The sequence below is a fragment of the Corylus avellana genome, chromosome ca1 (assembly GCF_901000735.1).
Source record: "Corylus avellana chromosome ca1, CavTom2PMs-1.0".
Taxonomy (NCBI): Eukaryota; Viridiplantae; Streptophyta; class Magnoliopsida; order Fagales; family Betulaceae; genus Corylus; species Corylus avellana.
In genome coordinates, this window is record NC_081541.1 from 291,759 (window position 1) to 310,668 (window position 18,910).

Below are 18,910 nucleotides of genomic sequence, written 5' to 3' on the forward strand. Positions count from 1 at the left end.
TATATATTTTTTAATGGTTGGGGCAAGGCCAACGTAGACAACTTTCAGGTTTTGAAATTCTCTACTCAGACGTAAAGTCACCCCCACCGGCTCGTGTCGGTAAACCCACCGGAATCAACCGGTTAACGTCCGTCATTGAAAAACCACTAAACCAGCTATTGGAATTTCGAATCAGGGAACCAGTTCAAGGAAGTTTCAAACTCACGGGAGTGTCATGTAAAGTTGTTCCAAAGCCCATTCCTATTGGTTGAAATGGTCGCTTTCGTGCTGCTCTGGATTGCATTCGTGGGTTTTTTGGTGAAGCTTTCTCGAAACCTTCGTGACAGCCCCGTGAGGTGATCCCTGCCGAATAAAGATCAATTTGGAAACCTTTGCCCCGCATCCCTCAAAGGGCGCGTGTAAGGCACTCCCCATCCGGATAGGGCCCGAAGAAGTGCGTTCTCCAAATCCGAATCGGTCCGCGCCATTCATGCGCCGAAGGAAAGCGTGCGTTCGTTTACAACCGGGGTTTTCAAGGAGCTAAACGTATTGCGTCATCAAGGAGTACGTTTTACTCAATTAATCGCCGTTTACTTTGCGAAAAGATCACAGCATTTCAGATCACAAGGGAATCCAACGGCGAATATGTCATGGCAGCATACATAGTCGGTCTCTATGCGGCACACGTTTACATTACTCACTGCAAAATCAGAGAGCTAATTGCTAGTTGGAACTTGGAAGCCCCACACCCCCCCCCCCCCTCTCAGGCCTTCACCTCTCCGTTATAATCATAAAAAAGAATCCAATTCATCAAATCCGCTAAGAAAGAAACTCTCTCTTTCTCTCTTTGTCCCATGCGTTTCCTCAAACACCAACTCCTTTAACTCTGTCTCTGTCTCTCTCTTTCTCACTCCCCCCACAGACGAAAACTCTTCTCCAATCACGTGAGAGGAGAGGAGAAGGAGAAGATGGCATCGGGGTTCACCGCCGGCGGGGCCCCCGACTTCTTCAGCGGCCGATCCACCACCATGACGAACCAGCCTCAGCATCCACAGCAGGGCTACCGATCCCAGCTTCCGGGTCTCCTTACGGACCCATCCATCCAGATCGCTCGCCAGCAAGCCGCAGCGTCCAGCCTAATCGGGAAGCGAACTCTGGCCGATTTCCGAACCCCGCAGTTCCAGAATCCACCACCGCTCAATAGTCTTTTTCTCCGCTCCGTCAAGCCCCGGAGGAATTACCACCACTCCTCCCCTATATCCACTTTATCCCCCATTGATTTTTCCACCAGCAACCCCACCTGTCTTACCAGTTCTCCAGAAGCATCTTCTTTGTTGCTATCGTCGCAGCAGCAGCAGCTACAACAACAACAACAACGTTACGGCCTCCCCATCATACAACAACACCACCAGCAACAGTTTCGGCCTCAACCAATTGATGCCATCGGAAATTCTAGAATTGTTCCGCAACACAATACTGCAACTATTTCAACCTTACCCGGCGTTCCCTACATGAATACAACGACGATGACGACGACGCTCATAAACAGCACGGTTCCCCAAGACAGACTTTTGTCGTCCGCCCAGGATTTATCGGAGCAGAAGATGATGAATCATCGGCTCCAGGAATTGGAGAAACAGTTATTGGACGACGACGATGAGAACGGCGACGAAGGCGACGCCGTTTCAGTGATCACCAGCACTAATAGTGAGTGGTCCGAGACCATCCAGAACTTGATTAGTCCGACCCAGAAACCCATTTCGCCCTCCCCCACTTCCTCGACGTCGTCGTCGACCTCGTCCAACTCCTCGGTACCTTCGCCTGGGTCCACCTGCTTAAAGCAATCGCTAATGGAGGCTGCGACCAACATTTCGGAAGGCAGAAACGACGCCGCGGCGGAGATCCTCACGCGCCTGGCCCAGTTCTCTTCCAACCACAAAGGGAGTTCTGAGGAGAGGCTGATGAGTTACATGGTCGCCACGCTGAAATCGCGCATGAATCCGTCTGAAAACCCACCCCCTGTCGCCGAGCTTTTCCACAAGGAACACGCTGAGGCGACCCAGCTCCTCTACGAGATGTCGCCCTGCTTCAAGCTCGGTTTCATGGCCGCCAACCTCGCAATTCTGGATGCGGCATTAGAGGATGAGTCCGAGAGCGGCAACAGAATTCACGTGATCGATTTCGATGTCGGGCAAGGTGGTCAGTATGTGAATCTCTTGCACGCGCTCTCGGCGCGTCAGAAGGGTAAGCCGTTCTTCGTGAAGATCACGGCGGTTTCAGATAGTGATGGGGCGAGAGAGAGGCTGGGGATTGTGGGTGAGATGCTGAGTCGTCTAGCGGATAGTGTCGGGGTTTCCTTCGCGTTCAAGATGGCGGAGAGTCAGAAACTCAGTGAGCTGACCCGGGAGTCCCTGGGCTGTGACCTTGACGAACCACTGGCGGTGAATTTCGCTTTCAAGCTGTGCAGAATGCCGGACGAGAGCGTGTCGACGGAGAATCCTCGGGACGAACTGCTCCGGCGAGTAAAGGCGATGGAGCCGCGCGTGGTGACCCTGGTGGAGCAAGAAATGAACGCCAACACGGCGCCGTTCCTGGCGCGGGTGGCGGAGACGAGCGCGTACTACGGAGCGTTGTTTGACTCGATGGAGGCGACGGTGCCGAGGGATAGCCCGAACAGAGTGAAGGTGGAGGAGGGACTGAGTCGGAGGCTGGGGAACTCGGTGGCGTGTGAGGGGAGGGACCGCGTGGAGAGGTGCGAGGTTTTCGGGAAGTGGCGGGCCCGGATGGGCATGGCAGGGTTCCAGTTGAGGCCGCTGGGCCGAAACGTGGCGGAGGCGATGAGGGCGCGACTCAATGGAGTTGGAAACCCGAACCGAGTCAAACCGGATTTCACGGTTAGCGAAGAAAACGGAGGGGTTAGCTTTGGATGGATGGGCCGGGCCCTCACCGTCGCATCTGCTTGGCGTTAACTTCACTCTTTTTTTTCGACTTTTCTCTTTCTAATGTTATAATTATTATTATTATAATTGTTACTCCATTGGTATGTTGTTAACGTTTTCCTGAGAAAAAAATGGAGAGAAAAAGGATAAAAGGAAAAGGAAAAAAAAAAAAAAAAGCCCACCAAAACGGAAACAATAAATTTAAAAGAGTGTTTGGATTCCCACAAAATTCTAGTGCGCTGCATTTCTTTGTTTATCATTTGGCTGTGTTGTGTGCGCCAGTGAAAGTAGTAGGTGTTTGGTGTGTATATGAGCTGACTTTTAGTGGTGTATATGGATCGCCAACAAATAACAATGGAGGGCTCCACTCCACTGGATGGATGGATTATATTTTGGTTTTTTTGGTTGGGATTTACTTTTTCTTTCGTTATTCCTGGATTGCATTTGCTGCGCGTCGATGTCTCTCATTGGGGCTGTTTTTCTTTTCAAGTTATTTGATTGGGGGATGGTTTGAGCTTCACTTGCACGTGTTAAGATCGGAGCGTCCACATGCAATGTTAAGTTTGTTGCCCAACGCTTTCTTGTTCCAATTGTTTACTTACGTTAACGGAAAGTATATGCTCCTTCAATTTTGTCAACGCCCCGGCGAATGTACCGTTTTCCTCTCTGTGTGAAAACAAAACAAGTGGGATGGAGGAGGAAACTGAAAAACAACTTCTTGTTTCAATTTAGGTAATAGCAACAAAGATGTTTCTTCCGTCGCAATTTTACCTTTCTCTTTTCTTTTTCTTTTTTTTATATATATATATATACTTGAAAATCTAATTAAATTGTTGGCCTTGATGGAGAGTTAAGTGCTCTGTGACGACCTTGGTGCATTAAGTACTGTTTTAGGCATATTCTCCAATCAATTGATCCTAACAAACCGCTATCTTAAACAATTCATTTGACATATTAAAAAAAAGAATTTAGGGTTTTACTGCAGTAACTTTGTTGTCCTAATTAGGCTTTCATTGGACTGTCCCTACCCAAGTTTTATGTTTTTCTATTTTTCCCTTATTCCTTTTCCATTTACAGTTGTTTTTGCTGAGATGTTGGAAACGAATGGTAGTGTTGGAAGGTAATGATGGGCAGTAGAAGATAAATAGGAGGAGAGAAGTATGATAAAAGTTTCGTGAACCACCTCAAAAAATCTGCTACCTAACCACACCAATTTCTATATCAACAACATATGCGACCTCCTAACCGCACTAGCTAGTACCTTTTCACTCCTTCCACTTCCTTCTATACATCTCCTTTACCTTATCAATACGCCATATATATATATATATCCTAAACATGAAAGTTGCTATCTATATAGTTGATAAAAATAAAAAAGTTATATATATATATATATATAATAAAGATGTCAGTCGTAGCAATTATTCACTGATGCTAAAGGAAGTAAATGGGGAAATTATGCATTACGTTTTTGGTGAAACATAAATGCACAATGAAATGGGAAGTGATTTGAGGATTTATAATCATGGCAGATGGCAATGACAAATCTTTCTGTGGTGGAGAAACATAAATGCATAATAAAAATGGGAAGTAATTGGGGGCTTTATCATCATGCCAATTCACAGATGGCAATGGAATCTTTCTCTATTAGGCTGGGGCCTATCAACTCCTCCTTCTTCTCTTCCCCCCCTCCCTGACAAAAAGAACCACATTCAATGAGGTAAAAAAAAAAAAAATGGATAGAGTAGAACAATAAATCAATAATGTCCAGCAGACACTGTTGGACTTGATGGGGGTGAATAGATGATCACAATTCACAAATATTTATGTGTCACCCAAAAGTAAGATGAGATGGAAGGGGAAGCCCGTTGTTTTGTTTACAGCAGAAAAAAGGAAGTCGGATTAATAAAGTCAAAACCCTTTATTAATTTCACCATATTTCTTTTCAAACCCACCAATAAACCAAATTATTTCTAATCTTCTTTCTAGTTAATTTCTACGCTTATTAGCTTATTATCTTTTCAATGCAGTGACAATGTGACATCAACAACCACCAATCTGCATTTTCTTCTATTACAATAATAATTACACCACATCAATCTAATTTTTGTTCGCCTTCATTTTTCTTTTCTTACAATTTTGACGAAATTCATATAACGGTGATGTTTGAAACATTAAGGAGGATGATATATTTTTTATTTATTTATTTATTTAATATTTATAAATTAGTCTACACAAAATTCTATCTTCCATATCAACATAATTAATTATATATAATTATTATATTTTATATCCATTTTTAGTACAAAAATAAAAATGAATAATGATAGATATTATTTTTAACTTAGTGCGCACTTGTACGAACCACTTTATTAGACATTTCCACTCCCGAGACCCAAGTAATGAGACAGAGGGCTCCTCCCCTGAAATGACGTAGTGAAATCAAAGTCAACAAACCTATTTTCGGGTAAAATATTATTTTGATAAAATTAAAAAAAAAATTAATTGAAAATATTGTTTGAAGGTTTTTTTTTTTTTTTTTGCTGTTTTTTTTACAATTCTAAAAATAATTGGAAAAACATTTTTTTTGAAATTATCAAGTATTCCTTGAACATTATCCATTAGTTAGGAGGGACCTAAATGACCTAGTGGTCCTAGACTCCTAGTCCCTTATTGGGTATAGTGAAAAGAAGTTGGTGGGTGTGGATTAATGGAAACTTCTCGTTTATTTGAGCATTCAATTTCACATATGGCTTAGTTAAAATTTAGTTAAATACCACAATTTCACAGATTTCATTAAGAGTTTATTTGAGTTTGTGTTTGAAAAATAAAATTTTTAAGTCAAAATGGTTTTTGGGTAAAAGTTTCATTTTTAAGCTTTTGTCAAAAGTGTGTTTTAGTCATTTTTAAGTTTTTTTTTTACCTTTAAAAACGCTTTTAATTTTTTTACCAAATGAGTACCTTTTTTTTTTTAACCGACTTTTTGAGTGTTAAAAACACTTTTAAGTTTTTCAAACGTAATTTCAAACATACCCTAAGTATTTTAGCTTTCATTTTTACTATTCTATTTAAAATAATATTTCTTTATTTATTTTCACTATTTACACATAAGAGAGAACCATATTATTTTGTTAATACATTATTGAAATGAAGAGGTTGAGAATTGTATGAGCTAGTCAATTCCTTGGCGGCTAGTGGAATGAAGAGGTTTTTTTGTTACGGAATCAACTAAAATAATATTTTATTTAATTTAAGTCGCCAATCTAAATGCTCTTAGGATCTACCTAAACCCAAGGAGGAAAGTAACTAATGATGATAGAAGTGTTGGGGTAGTTACTAGAATACCCTTTTATATTGTATGCGGCTATGTCCTATGTTTGCAAATTGCATGGCGGCATTACCTGAATATTTTGACAAAATGACTAAAAATGTCATAATCTGAATAATGGTTGCTTAAGCAAGTGTTCAAAAACGAATAACCTTGTAGCTTAATGGTAATGGTGCCCCACTTCTTTAGGTGGTTTGAAGTTCAATTCACTCTATAATGTGAACATTCGTGGATGTTTATGGGTGAGGGCAAGGACGGAGGCAGAATTTGGTATGAGTAGGGGTCAATAGGCCCCAAAAAAAAAAAAAATTACGTTATAAACTTTTTTTTTTACCTTACATTTTTTTTTTCCTTGTGTTGGCGGGGCCATGGCCTACTCCGGCCACCCCTCAATTCCATCACTAGGTTAGGGATTTCAGCTACTTTTACCATTTCAAAACACATAAAATTCTTTAAAATGAGAAATAAAAACCCTTAAATATTTGGTTTTGTGAGATTAATTTTCCATTATAAATAGGACTGTCAATTTTTGATCTTGTGAATCCAACACGAACCCAGCATGAAATTAAAGAGTTAGGGTTAACGAGTTTGACCCATTTAATTAACTAAAGTTCAATATGACCCGAACTCGACACGCAATATAATAACAGATAATTTTTGACATGACCCGCAAACGCAACATGAACCCGACATAAACTTTTAGTTTCGCTTTTGTCTGAGGGCTTTGTTTGTTAATCTTTTTTTTAAAGGTGTTTTTTTTTTTTTTTTTGAAAAAATATTATGATATAACATTAAAGTAAAAGTAATTTTAAGTAATTTTGTGTTTTTGATTATTTGTTGATGCATTTATTTTGAAAGAAAAAAAGAAAAAGAAAAAGAAAAGTAAAGCAAACAAAGCCGATGCTTTCATGGTTGGACCATGTGTAAAGACTAAAGACCCTTATTTTGAAATGTATAGCCTATAAGACCTGTGGCGGGGAAATGCACACTTGTTCTTCATCCAAACCAACTGCTAATATTTAATTAGTCTACGCGTGGCTCAGAATTAGCGCAAATCTTCGGACTAATTCTCAAGCCATACAAATTAATAGACGCTTAATGATATGAAGATTGGTGCACTAGGAAATTCCACTTGAAAGCCTCATTGACCATTTATAGAAGAGATTCAATTCTTTTTCTTTTTCTTTTTTTAATAAAAATTGTTGTACATTTCAAAGTCTACTTTATAGAAGCAAGAAAAAGGTTGAATGTTCAAATGGGTCATTTTCGTAGAGCATAAAAAACCAACAATATCTATGGATATCAACTGTTTACAGAATAACAATTTTGCCATTTGAACAGTCTCCCATGTTTTATAAACCACTAAAATAGCATACCAATTATTAAGGTTACTATACCATGAATGGGATAAACAAGCTTCTTCAATTGCCTTTCTACATTTATATATTTGGCATTTCTACTCTTTTACATATTTGTTTTCATTGGATTTGAAAGGCTTCACATATCCTCTTGAACAACTTCTTCCTTCCATATCAAAAGATAGCTCTTGGGTTGCTTTGCCCAAGAAATCTCATTCCAATTTTAACTTTAAGGCAATGTTTGTTTGTATTTTGTTTTCGGTAGTTCGTTTTCTCTCATCAAGATAAATACATTAACGAACAACTCAAAACATAAAATATTTCTAAAAATACTTTTTTATTTTTTTACCTTTACGTCGCATTAGAGCACTTTATCAAACTACAATACATTAACACAAAGATTCTCTAGCATATTAATGCTAAAATAATATTTTTGGTATACAATGAAATTAATTAGAGTAGAAAAATTAACCATTTGAAGTAATGCTATTAATCATTTTTTTTTATCTTATAACTAACTCATAATATTGACATGTTAGTTCAAACCAATCATTGTTATTATTATTTTTTTAACAAAGATTGATCAAATAGTTGATTGATATTGTTATGTCAATATTGTAAGATAATTATAAAATAAAAATGTAATTTTTAACATTATTTTTTTTGTTTGGAATGTTATTGACCCACTTGACCAATTGACCTATACCTATAGAGTCGAGATTAGTAATTTCGTATAAAGTAATGATTCATTTTAATATTTTATTTTATTTTATATTTTTTCTCACTAAAAGATGATTAGAAAATGAATAAATTATATCATTTCTCTATTTTTTATTTTTTATTTTTATCTTCAAACCATTATTGTGTTTTTAAAAGTCAATAAAGAAAGATAAAATGATATGAGATGAATCTTTTATCAAAAAAAGAAAAGAAAAGAAAAGAAAAGAAAGATAAAATGATGATACGTTGTTGCTTGTGACCCCATAGATGTACAGGTCATATCCGTAACTATCTGTTTCAACGGGGGGCAATAACGTAAAAGATCAAAATTGTTACCGTTGGAACCCGTTGCCCTCTATTTCCGTGACCAGCCAAATTCGAATGATCCAATTTAAAAAATTGAATACAAGAAACACAGGATTCGCAGGGAAGAAGCGAGAAAATTGACGAGAAACTCAGAGAAAATCCAAAAATTAAAGCAAGAAATATTTCATTCTTGAAATCACTCTGTGAGTTCTCCTTCTCAGTTCTTTTTCTCTCCGATCTGATTGAAACTCAAATAGTGTTTGAATGATTAGCCTGTTTGGTTGATGAGAAATGGTCAGGAAGTTGAGGAAATTAAATATTGACTTGTATGGTTTCATTTGAGGGTCCAATTTAACTGTTCTGCCCTGTTATCTTTGTTTTTTTCCCCTTTTTTCTTGACAACCAACCAGAGGGTAAGTGTTTTGCGAAACCTCAAAATGTGGGGTTTTGAAATGTAGAGGATCTTGAGGCTTATGAATGAAAATGAGGAGATTTATATTTTTTAAATTCTCAAATAGGCTTTCTTTTTGTGTTCTCATGATTAGGGCTTTTCTTTTGCCGAACATTTGGGTTCCATGCACTCAAAACGAAATTTGGAAAAACGAGAAATTAATCTTGCTTTGTTTGGCTGCGAAGAAGAGTAGGAGAAGAAAATATATGAAAAGCAAACCATATATTTAAGTCTTTGATTTGATTTGATTTTTTCTGAGGACCCTCCCATTCTAGCCAAGAGAATATAAGAGTTAACAATGTTCTCTTTTCTATTTCGTTCCGGTTTTCACCGTGTCCTGATAGAGGGTTCTTGATGAAGTAGTTGAGAGAACTTGCTTTTCTTTTTTGAGGAATATTTCTTTGAATTTTGTTTCGAAATTGAGGTTTGGTGAATTTACAAGATTCTGACTCAGAATAAACATTGTTGTTCTTTTGTGTACCTGAACTGCGCCTTTTATTTTACTTCCGAATATATTTTACTCAATAGAAAACAAAAAAAGAAAGTCCAGGTATTGTTTTTTCTGGTCTTGCACATTGTTTAGCATTTATTATCTCCGTTTGAGCACTTGTCCATTATATTAATTTTGTTCTTATGTGACCAATATCTGGCATTGAATTAGGAATGTTAGAGAAAAATGTCATTGAATTCTAGCCTCTATTTCTCTATCATTTTGTACAAATATAGGGAAGCATTTGGTGATATAATAGTTACTACAATTTCAGAAAAATTAGTTTTTATTATATAGCACTTGTTCTACCTTAAAGAAAGTCTAAAGGTGAATTTCTGTTCTCTTAGAAAGCCAAGCAAGTGAATCTTTCCATTGACCACAAAAATCAAGAATGGCGATGCAAGCTGGTCGTCTGATTCATGATCAGAACTTTAATGTTCACTGCAATGGTACGCTAACTATGCTTTCTGTGCAATGTTTAAATTACTCATTGCTCTCCACTAATCACTAGGGCTGTTTTAGTCTAACCTTGTGATATCTATGGCAGGTGCTTCTGTTGGGGGAAAGACAAATGTCCAAAAAGCAGAGAGGAAAGGAGGGCTTGGTGCAAGGAAACCGCTTAGTGATTTATCGAACTCAGAGAAGCATGTTCTAAATCAGGCACCGAAAAAGCAAACTTCAAAGAAAGTCACTTTTATTGATGAACATTCTGGTGCCTCTAAAATGAGAAATGATACAAACAAAAAGACAAGCATCTCTAGAGCCTCAGCGAAGTTGCAGACGGGTAGCAGGAAAGCGCTTTCTGACATTTCAAACTCTGGCAAGGCACATCTGAATGGGGAGGCAACAAACAAGAATCTTAACCTGAAGCTCGGTGTTGTGGCAGAGGAACCACTTCATCATGTCAGTGCTATTGCTGAAGAGCGATTTCTGCACAATCACCAAGAGTGTATTAAAGCACAGACCAAGTCTATGGACTTGGATGAATTTCTGAAGACAGTTGGACTAGACAATGGTAATATCAAATTTGCACACATATACACATGCATCTATTATTATTATTATGTTGTTGTTTTGCATAGACATTTAATTATTTTATGTTTTAGATCTTTCCAAATGCTTGGCAACTCCACGTGCACCATCAATGTCAAGAAAGTTAAAGGTCAGTTTGCATTATCTCTGTTTAAGAAAAATTTCTGTCTTTTTTGTGTGTTTTAAGATTCTTTAACAAAAATACTCCCCCTCTGTATATATTCATTTTCAGCCTGAAAACTCCCTGAAGAAGTACCACCTTGAATTGGAAGAGATGGCTGAGCAGCTGATTGAAGATGGAGGAGGATCTTCTTGGAAGCATGGGCTGTTGTCAGGCAAGCCTGCCGCCTCTCCACTACCTCCTTGCATGACCCCAAAATCACCCCGTTATTCCACACTCTGGAAAGACTACGACTTGATCAACTTTAAGTTGATGGAGACTCCAGACTTGCCAAGGCATTAAACTGATTTCCCTTGTTTAGAATGGCAGTTATGTGGCAAGAATATGTTGTTTAGGATTGTAATGGAGACTCTTTTCTTACCTGCTTGTTAATGCTAGAATGTTGCCTTGTGCAGAACTTCACTGTTTTTTAGTGTGTAAACCAAGAACGGATATTTTCTTAGAACTTGGCTCTTTATTCTCCTTTTCTTCCCTCATCTTTGTATCTTCTATTGATTGGATGAACGATTGTAACGAAGCAAACATAGTTGTTGGGTTTTGGTGACTTTAATCGTTCATTAGTACTTAAATTCCACATAATTTCACAAATTATAATTTTTTTTTTGACATGTCCTCACAAGGGAAGGGGGATGGAGGATTCGAACTAGTATCTTCGCTTCATGAGGTGTGGTTCACAACTGATTGAGCTAGCCCTTAGGGACCACAAATTATAAGACACATGATGAAGTTGAGATCAAGGGCTGAGAATTATTTATTTACAGCTTGAAACCTGGGCTTGGAATTTGGGCTTTCCAGGTTAACAGAAATGGGCCTGATTCTGTAACGAAGATAGAAAATGGACCTTTTAAAAGTCGAATTCAAAGTCCACCTTCTTTCTAGAAGGCCAAAACAAGCCAACTCCTGAACCCCTACAGCCCGGCTTGCCACCATCTCCTCCTGCGGTACACAGCCACCACACTGTGACCCACTCTAGTCTCAAAAACCTCATCTTCCTCTCTATTCGCTCGTAGAGACCTTGCAAAGTTACGCTAGCTTTGACAAAGCCCCAAAAGAGCGAGCGAACACTGGAAAATGGTGGTGTGTCTGAGGCTCCCTTCTCTCACGTCGTCTCTATTCTCTTCCGCCACCGCCAACTCCCTCAGGCGCTCTCCGGCGTTTCTCCGGCGGCGAAGCATTCGCCAGCTCCCGCCATCGACGTTAGCCGCCGCCAGGTTCTCGGCGCAGGGCACGGCGACGACGGAGGAGCGGGCGGATGAGAAGTCGAAGAGCGGAGCGAACAGCCAGGAGCGAGTGATAACGCCTCGGTCACAGGACTTCAACGCTTGGTACCTGGATATCATTGCCAACGCTGAGCTCGCCGACTACGGTCCCGTCCGCGGCACCATGGTTATTCGCCCCTACGGCTACGCCATTTGGGAGGCCATTCAGGTACCTTTGCATTTGCCCAAAACAAAAGTTTTTGAGTTTTCAAGTGCTTCGATTGCTTTTGAAAGTGCGCCTTTGATTGCTGTTTTCAGGAGTACCTGAACGTTAAGTTCAAGGAGACCGGTCACAGTAACATGTATTTCCCGCAGGTGTGTGGCTCTGAAGAATGATCACTTGCCATACTTTACTCGCTCCTTCGTATGTGATTGATTGTTAGATTCGTTTCCAACCGCTTTTTGCTTACTTTGAAATTTGCGAGCAAATGAGAGAAAGTGACGTTCTTGAAGTGGATTATATTCCCTTTTTTTTTTCCTGATCAATACAAAGGAACTGGGAAATTACAATGGGGGGTCTTTTCCACTCTCGGAACATATTCACTTTCATAATAAGCGCATCAAATTTCAAGAACCTGACTTTGTTAATCGAGTTAACCATTTGATTGCTGCTAGATTATGCCATGCCTGTCTGTATTCAGCATAAGATGTGAATTTACTCCAATTTGATCAGGGGTGTGGAGTTTGAATAGATTCAACTAAGCTGGATTACTTGGTGAATTGTATGACGCATGAATTGCACTGGAATCTGATAAAATAGATACAAGGGAAACTTTCTTTCTGTTGACATGGAAATGAGCTATCAATGTTCCGTGCTTCCTAATAAAATAGCTATCTTAATGAAGGATACAATTTGTGGGGATGAAATGACCCCAATGAAATTCCCCTTCAGTAAATCTGTTGGTTGATTGAGGTTGTACTGTTGGAACTGGTATTATACCATAACTTGTTGGCGCCTCATACTTATAGACGCATTTTGCTACTGCATGCAAACTGAAACTTTACACTGAGAAAGGGGCTTCCTAATAAAATAACTATCTTAATGAAGGATACAATTTGTGGGGATGAAATGACCCCAATGAAATTCCCCTTTAGTAAATCTGTTGGTTGATTGAGGTTGTACTGTTGGAACTGGTATTATACCATAACTTGTTGGCGCCTCATACTTATAGACGCATTTTGCTACTGCATGCAAACAGAAACTTTACACTAAGAAAGGGGCTACCTCTGATCTGATTGATCATTTTGAAAATTAGAGTGCCTTTTAATGAACCCAGTGAATTTACACTGAATGTTAACCCAATGAACCCAGAAAATTTACAATGAGAAAGGGGCTACCTCTATATAAAGCCTTGGTAACTTTATTGTATGCTCTGGACCTCAATTTGGAACTAGCTCACGTGATTGATACTTGCATCTTGATCCTTGTTGCAGTTTATACCATACTCATTTATAGAGAAAGAAGCCAGCCATGTTGAGGGTTTTAGTCCAGAATTAGCTCTTGTGACTATCGGGGGAGGAAAGGAACTAGAAGAAAAACTTGTGGTACGTACACCTCTTCAGCCGCTTGGTGATTGCATTTCTGTCATAGTATCATCATTCAGGACACATAAACCTCTTTACCATGCTTATACTATTATAAATGAAGTGAAACATGTGATTTTTTAAGTCCTTGAAAGACTATAACCTAAGGTTTAGCTTTGATTGTTGCACTCCCTGAGGCTCTGGCAGGTTCGACCTACAAGTGAAACCATAGTAAATCACATGTTCACTCAATGGATTCATAGCTACCGTGATCTTCCTCTCATGGTTAACCAGGTACAACTATGTTCATATGATTCAAAGTGCCTCCAGCTATTCGTGGGCGTTTACATAATAATGTTTCTTCTTTGGTACAATTGATTTGGTTTAGTGGGCGAATGTCACAAGATGGGAGATGCGAACAAAACCATTTGTGAGGACTCTTGAATTTCTCTGGCAGGAGGGGCATACTGCTCATGCCACTCCAGAAGAGGCAGAAAATGAGGTTTTCATCTTATTTACCTATAGACTACATAATTATGTCTTTGATAGTTTTATCAAAGAATTGTTTTCATTTAAGTAATTGGGGCTTCTGAACTGCAGGCTATACAGATGATTAACGTCTATACAAAATTTGCTTATGAGCAAGCTGCAATACCTGTTATTGCAGGTCGAAAATCTAGAGTTGAAACATTTGCTGGTGCTTCAAGGACCTATACAATTGAAGCCATGATGGGTGATCGCAAGGCATTACAGGCTGGAACCAGCCATAATCTCGGGCAGAACTTCTCTCGTGCTTTTGGAACCCAGGTGCCTGACATGCTATTGCAATTCTTAGTTTATTGGAATTTTCGACATGTCTGAGTTTGTATGATTTCTGTTTCCAATTTCCCTATCAACATATTTTGAGCCTGAGTGTGCTTGCGTGCGTTTTACTTAGTAAGGCATATGTGTTAAGGTAACTTCAGAAATTAGTGAACACATAAATGTTGCAGATTACAATGAGTTTATTTGGGTTCTCTATTAAGTTAGAATCTTTCATTATTTTAGTGCATTTAAAAGAATCAATGCTTGCGTTTTGAAGACGTTTTTTCAATATTATTTTGGCTTCTCTTGTTGCTTTTGTTATTTTGATTGAGTTGCAATGCCACTTAACATATTGATGAATTCCATTGTGACTGTATGCATGTTGGACTATATGGGCATGTATGGTACTTATGTACTTCTTAAGATTTACTCTCGTCATGTACTTTTTAAGAATTAACTTATATTATCATTTGTTTGGATTTTTCAATCAACGACGATCTTTCTTGATCTCCGTGGAGATGGTACTTATCAAAATATTTGCTTATATAGTTCACAGATGAAAACGGACAAAGGCTACATGTATGGCAAACATCATGGGCAGTTAGTACCCGTTTTGTTGGTGGTATTATCATGACCCATGGAGATGATGCAGGGTTAATGCTTCCTCCAAGGCTTGCACCTATACAGGTACATTTGAATACCTTCTAGTTGTTTCTTAATCATATATCTTCTGCCTAATGTTGTTGGCATTGGTTGAGATGAATTTCAAATTTTAAGATTTCCTTAATCTTAAGCTAATCGAGGGAATGAAGCAGAATCATTCTTATGATATAAGCCTGGAAGTTTCTTTGTTTGGTAAAAGAGCCTATAAATTATTACGAAGAGACTTCATCACATGCCATAGTCTGATAGAGAATCCATCTTAATCATTCTAGTCCAATTTATGAGGCGTCTAATTTGGATTCATTGTTGCAGAAAGAAATGGATCTATCATCTTACTTGAGAACCATTTTTACTCCTAGAATATTATTATTACAGAATGTAGTTCATTTTACTTTTCTCTTGATCAGGTATGTAATTTGCGGTCTTGTAAGTTTATCTTTCATGAATGCATTGATGCCTAATGCATTGATGCCTAATTCAAGACAGCAATGATTAGTTGTACGGAGGGACTTGTTTTTCTTGATAGAAGTTTGAGTTAGTTGTGAATTCAGTTGGAAAATACAATTAAAGCTAAGTGGAACATAAGCTTTACTAAAGCGCTCTTGCTTCTATTGCAGCTCTCTTGAAGCTTTTTGGTGGTTCTATTTAGTAGAACGTAAGCTTTATTAGAGTGGCTCATGATTGGGGTTGAATGTTTTTGCCTTGTTTTTCAGGGTGTTGTATTTAGCTAGAGTTAGACGGGAAGTTGAAGACAAGTTGTGGTAGGTCCTTACCTTTTGAATTACCTCAGGAAGCAACACATCATTGTGGTCGATGGGTGTTACTTGTGTAAAAGGAATGGAAAGTCTGTGGACCATTTTCTTCTCCTTCGTGAGGTTGTTTTGCCATGTGCAATGTTTTTTTCAGTCGATTTGGGCTGTCTTGGGTTATGCTTAGATGAGTAGTCGGCTTGTATACTTGTTGGTGGACTGTTGGCAGTACTCAGAGTGTTGCTATGTGGTCCTTTGTGCATTTTGTGGTGTTTATGGAGGAAAAAGAATAACATAAGTTTTGAGGACCTTGAGAGGACATTGGAGGAGACTTAAGTCTTTATTTTTCAATACTCTGTATTTTTGGACATATGTTTCTCCTTTTTGGTGATTAGTTATCATAATTTTCTTGTTATTTTTGCTGATACTAGCTAGATGTTTTTTCTTGTATACTTTCTATGTACCTGGGGTGCCTTATGTATTTAATGATATTTTGATTACTTATCAAAAGATATACTTCAATATTTAGTTGGGACTTGGGAGGAGTCCCACACAGGAATACCTTAAAAGTCTATGTAGACCCATTCCTAGCAGAGTTATGGTTCAATTAATTCAATTCCAAAATAGCTACCTCATCTACTGGGGCCTGACATCTCATAAATAGCACCAGCCATTTAAAGCGCAACGATGATAATGAAAGAAAGCTATATTTCTCTCTAGACAGTTTATTTTATTTTCCATTCCTAGATGTCGTAATCGATCTATTTTGCCGTAATTATTATTTCATTTTATTAACATCAATGTATACATAATTCCATGTGTAGTCGCTGTCTGCAATCCTGAGAATAATCACTTGATAATATACATGCACATGAAAAAGCTAATTAGCTGTGACGTACAGGTGTGGGTGCAAATTCCTTATAGATTCACCCCACTTTCTGAGCTCAGTAGTTTGATTTTTTTTTTGTCAACTTCATTTGATCATTTGGTTTTGATTGTTGATGTTCTAGTTTCTCATAAGATCGGGTGCCTAGTCGAACCTACATTTGCTATTTTTTCTCTCCTAATTCTTGCTCTGATATTTACTTCTTAAAATGTGGATTACATGCTTCCAGGTGGTAATTATACCAATTTGGAAGAAGGATGATGACAAAACTGGAGTTCTAAATGCCGCATCATCTGTAAAGGATCTTCTGCAAACTGCAGGGTTTAAAGTTAAACTTGATGACTCGGACCAAAGAACCCCAGGATGGAAATTCAATTTCTGGGAGATGAAGGTTTGTCCTTTTTCTAGGATATCAAATATAAATTTCAACTCTTTGGGTTCTGGCTTGCTGCTTCTGCCTAATTATTATTGTATGGAATTATGAATTTATCCTAGTAAATTTTTGGCATAAGTTGAAGAAACCATATTCTCATTATCTATGCCCTCTGTGGAAATTTGATTGAATGGGTATCTTGATGCCTCTTATAAATTTCAAGAGACTTGAACATAATTTTTTAGGCCAGCATTATATCCAATTGTGATAAGATCCAAATGTAACCTAATCTTGCTCTTGTACTGGGTCTTCATTGTAGCTTTTAGGTGCTTATATACCTACTTGGACATTCATTATAGCTGGTGCTGACCGTTGCTATCTACCATTTTCTTTTTAATGAAGAAAAATGATTAACTGAAGATGTATTACTATTAATTACCCTAATAACAATTTTATTTTATAGGGAGTCCCTCTAAGGATTGAGATTGGTCCTCGTGATGTTTCCAGTGGAAGTGTGGTTATATCTAGGAGAGATATTCCCGGAAAGCAGGGGAAAGTGTTTGGAATCTCTATGGAACCTTCAATTTTAGCAGCTTATGTAAAAGACAAATTGGGCGAGATCCAGGCATCTCTTTTGGGACAAGCAACTTTATTTCGGGACAGGTGCATACTTTTGATCTAATATTTATTACTTTGTATGCTGAAGTTAACTTCTTTGTCAAATATATAAAATGGGTGAGGTCTGTTCTTCATTGTGGTCATCCATATGAATTTGCCTTTTGGAATTAAAATGTGATGAACTAACAATGGCATATCATGTGCAAGGGACGAAGATTATTGACTGCAGATGTATCTGTGTAGACACACATGCAAGTGTGCGGGCACATGCACACACTTATCTATGTTTTTTTTGAGCAGTCTGAATACCACTATGTTCACAGAATAGGATACTCTCATTTATGTAAACTTTTAAGTTATAACTATCATCACCTAGCTTCCTATTATACGAAACTCTTATGCAGGGGTATTATTTCTGTACTTATTGACCAATAGCTTGGATCTCGCACTTTCCTTGACATTATCTGACTGAGTTGTTTCGTTGTTTTTAAATGTGATTGATGCACATATGCAGTATGCACACATTTGCAGACACACACAGACGCAAACTGACGATGACTTTTTTTTTATTTTTTATTTTTAAAAAAATGTGCAGTAATATTGTAGATGTAAGCTCGTATGATGAACTCAAAGTCGCAATTTCCCAGGGCAAATGGGCAAGGGGTCCTTGGTCAGCTAGGTATTTTTTTCGTTTTGTATCTTTTGAGGACTTGTATATCAAGTATGTTGTAACATACAACTGAGACACATAAAATTGCAAATATAATGTCATGCTATAATTAATGGTACAGTGATGAAGACGAGTTAAAAGTGAAAGAAGAGACGGGGGCAACCATTAGGTGTTTTCCCTTTGAGCAGCCTCAAGGGATTAAAACATGCTTGATGACTGGCAATCCTGCGGAGGAAGTAGCCATTTTTGCAAAATCTTATTAAGACTCCAGGCATGCTTCCCTTGAAGGTAATCATATTGTTTATGATATGGCAGCTGGTTGTCGGTCAATCTTGTTAAGAGCTCTTGTTCCAAACTATAATTAGGACTAAATTGTCCAAATTGGTGTAAATTATTGACTGTTCTTCAACTTTTCTATTGGTCTTGATTCTACATAAAGATGGATGCGGTTGCATTTAGATGCAGGAAGTATATTGATATGCGTTATATCTAACCTGATAGAAGTTTTGGAGTTATCTGAGATATTGGATTCTTTTGGTGCACTAAATGTTTGATAATTTGCTCCTTTATTTTGATTGAG

At 38.3% G+C, this 18,910-nt stretch overlaps 3 protein-coding genes across 4 annotated transcripts; all 3 read left to right on the top strand.

Annotated features, from left to right (window-relative positions):
* Positions 1–778: 778 nt before the first annotated feature.
* LOC132167137 (scarecrow-like protein 8) lies at positions 779–3,031 on the top strand. Its single transcript, XM_059578039.1, has one exon. It carries the CDS (start codon positions 948–950, stop codon positions 2,946–2,948), a length of 2,001 nt encoding a protein of 666 aa, XP_059434022.1. The 5' UTR covers positions 779–947; the 3' UTR covers positions 2,949–3,031.
* Positions 3,032–8,707: 5,676 nt separating this feature from the next.
* Positions 8,708–11,337, top strand: LOC132167133 (uncharacterized). Of its 2 annotated transcripts, none has more exons than XM_059578035.1 (5): positions 8,708–8,833; positions 9,919–10,020; positions 10,119–10,586; positions 10,678–10,733; positions 10,836–11,337. In XM_059578035.1, the coding sequence occupies exons 2-5, from the start codon at positions 9,963–9,965 to the stop codon at positions 11,064–11,066; spliced, it is 813 nt and encodes a 270-aa protein (XP_059434018.1). In that variant the 5' UTR covers positions 8,708–8,833; positions 9,919–9,962; the 3' UTR covers positions 11,067–11,337. The 2 variants fall into 2 exon arrangements, with proteins under 2 accessions (XP_059434018.1, XP_059434017.1); XM_059578034.1 differs by having other exon boundaries at positions 9,923–10,020.
* A 387-nt stretch (positions 11,338–11,724) lies between these two features.
* On the top strand, positions 11,725–18,877 carry LOC132167492 (proline--tRNA ligase, chloroplastic/mitochondrial). The gene is made up of 11 exons (XM_059578487.1): positions 11,725–12,212; positions 12,302–12,358; positions 13,478–13,588; positions 13,775–13,861; positions 13,956–14,069; positions 14,168–14,374; positions 14,921–15,058; positions 16,899–17,060; positions 17,506–17,705; positions 18,256–18,339; positions 18,452–18,877. Exons 1-11 carry the CDS (start codon positions 11,856–11,858, stop codon positions 18,591–18,593), a joined length of 1,659 nt encoding a protein of 552 aa, XP_059434470.1. The 5' UTR covers positions 11,725–11,855; the 3' UTR covers positions 18,594–18,877.
* The last annotated feature ends 33 nt before the right edge of the window (positions 18,878–18,910 follow it).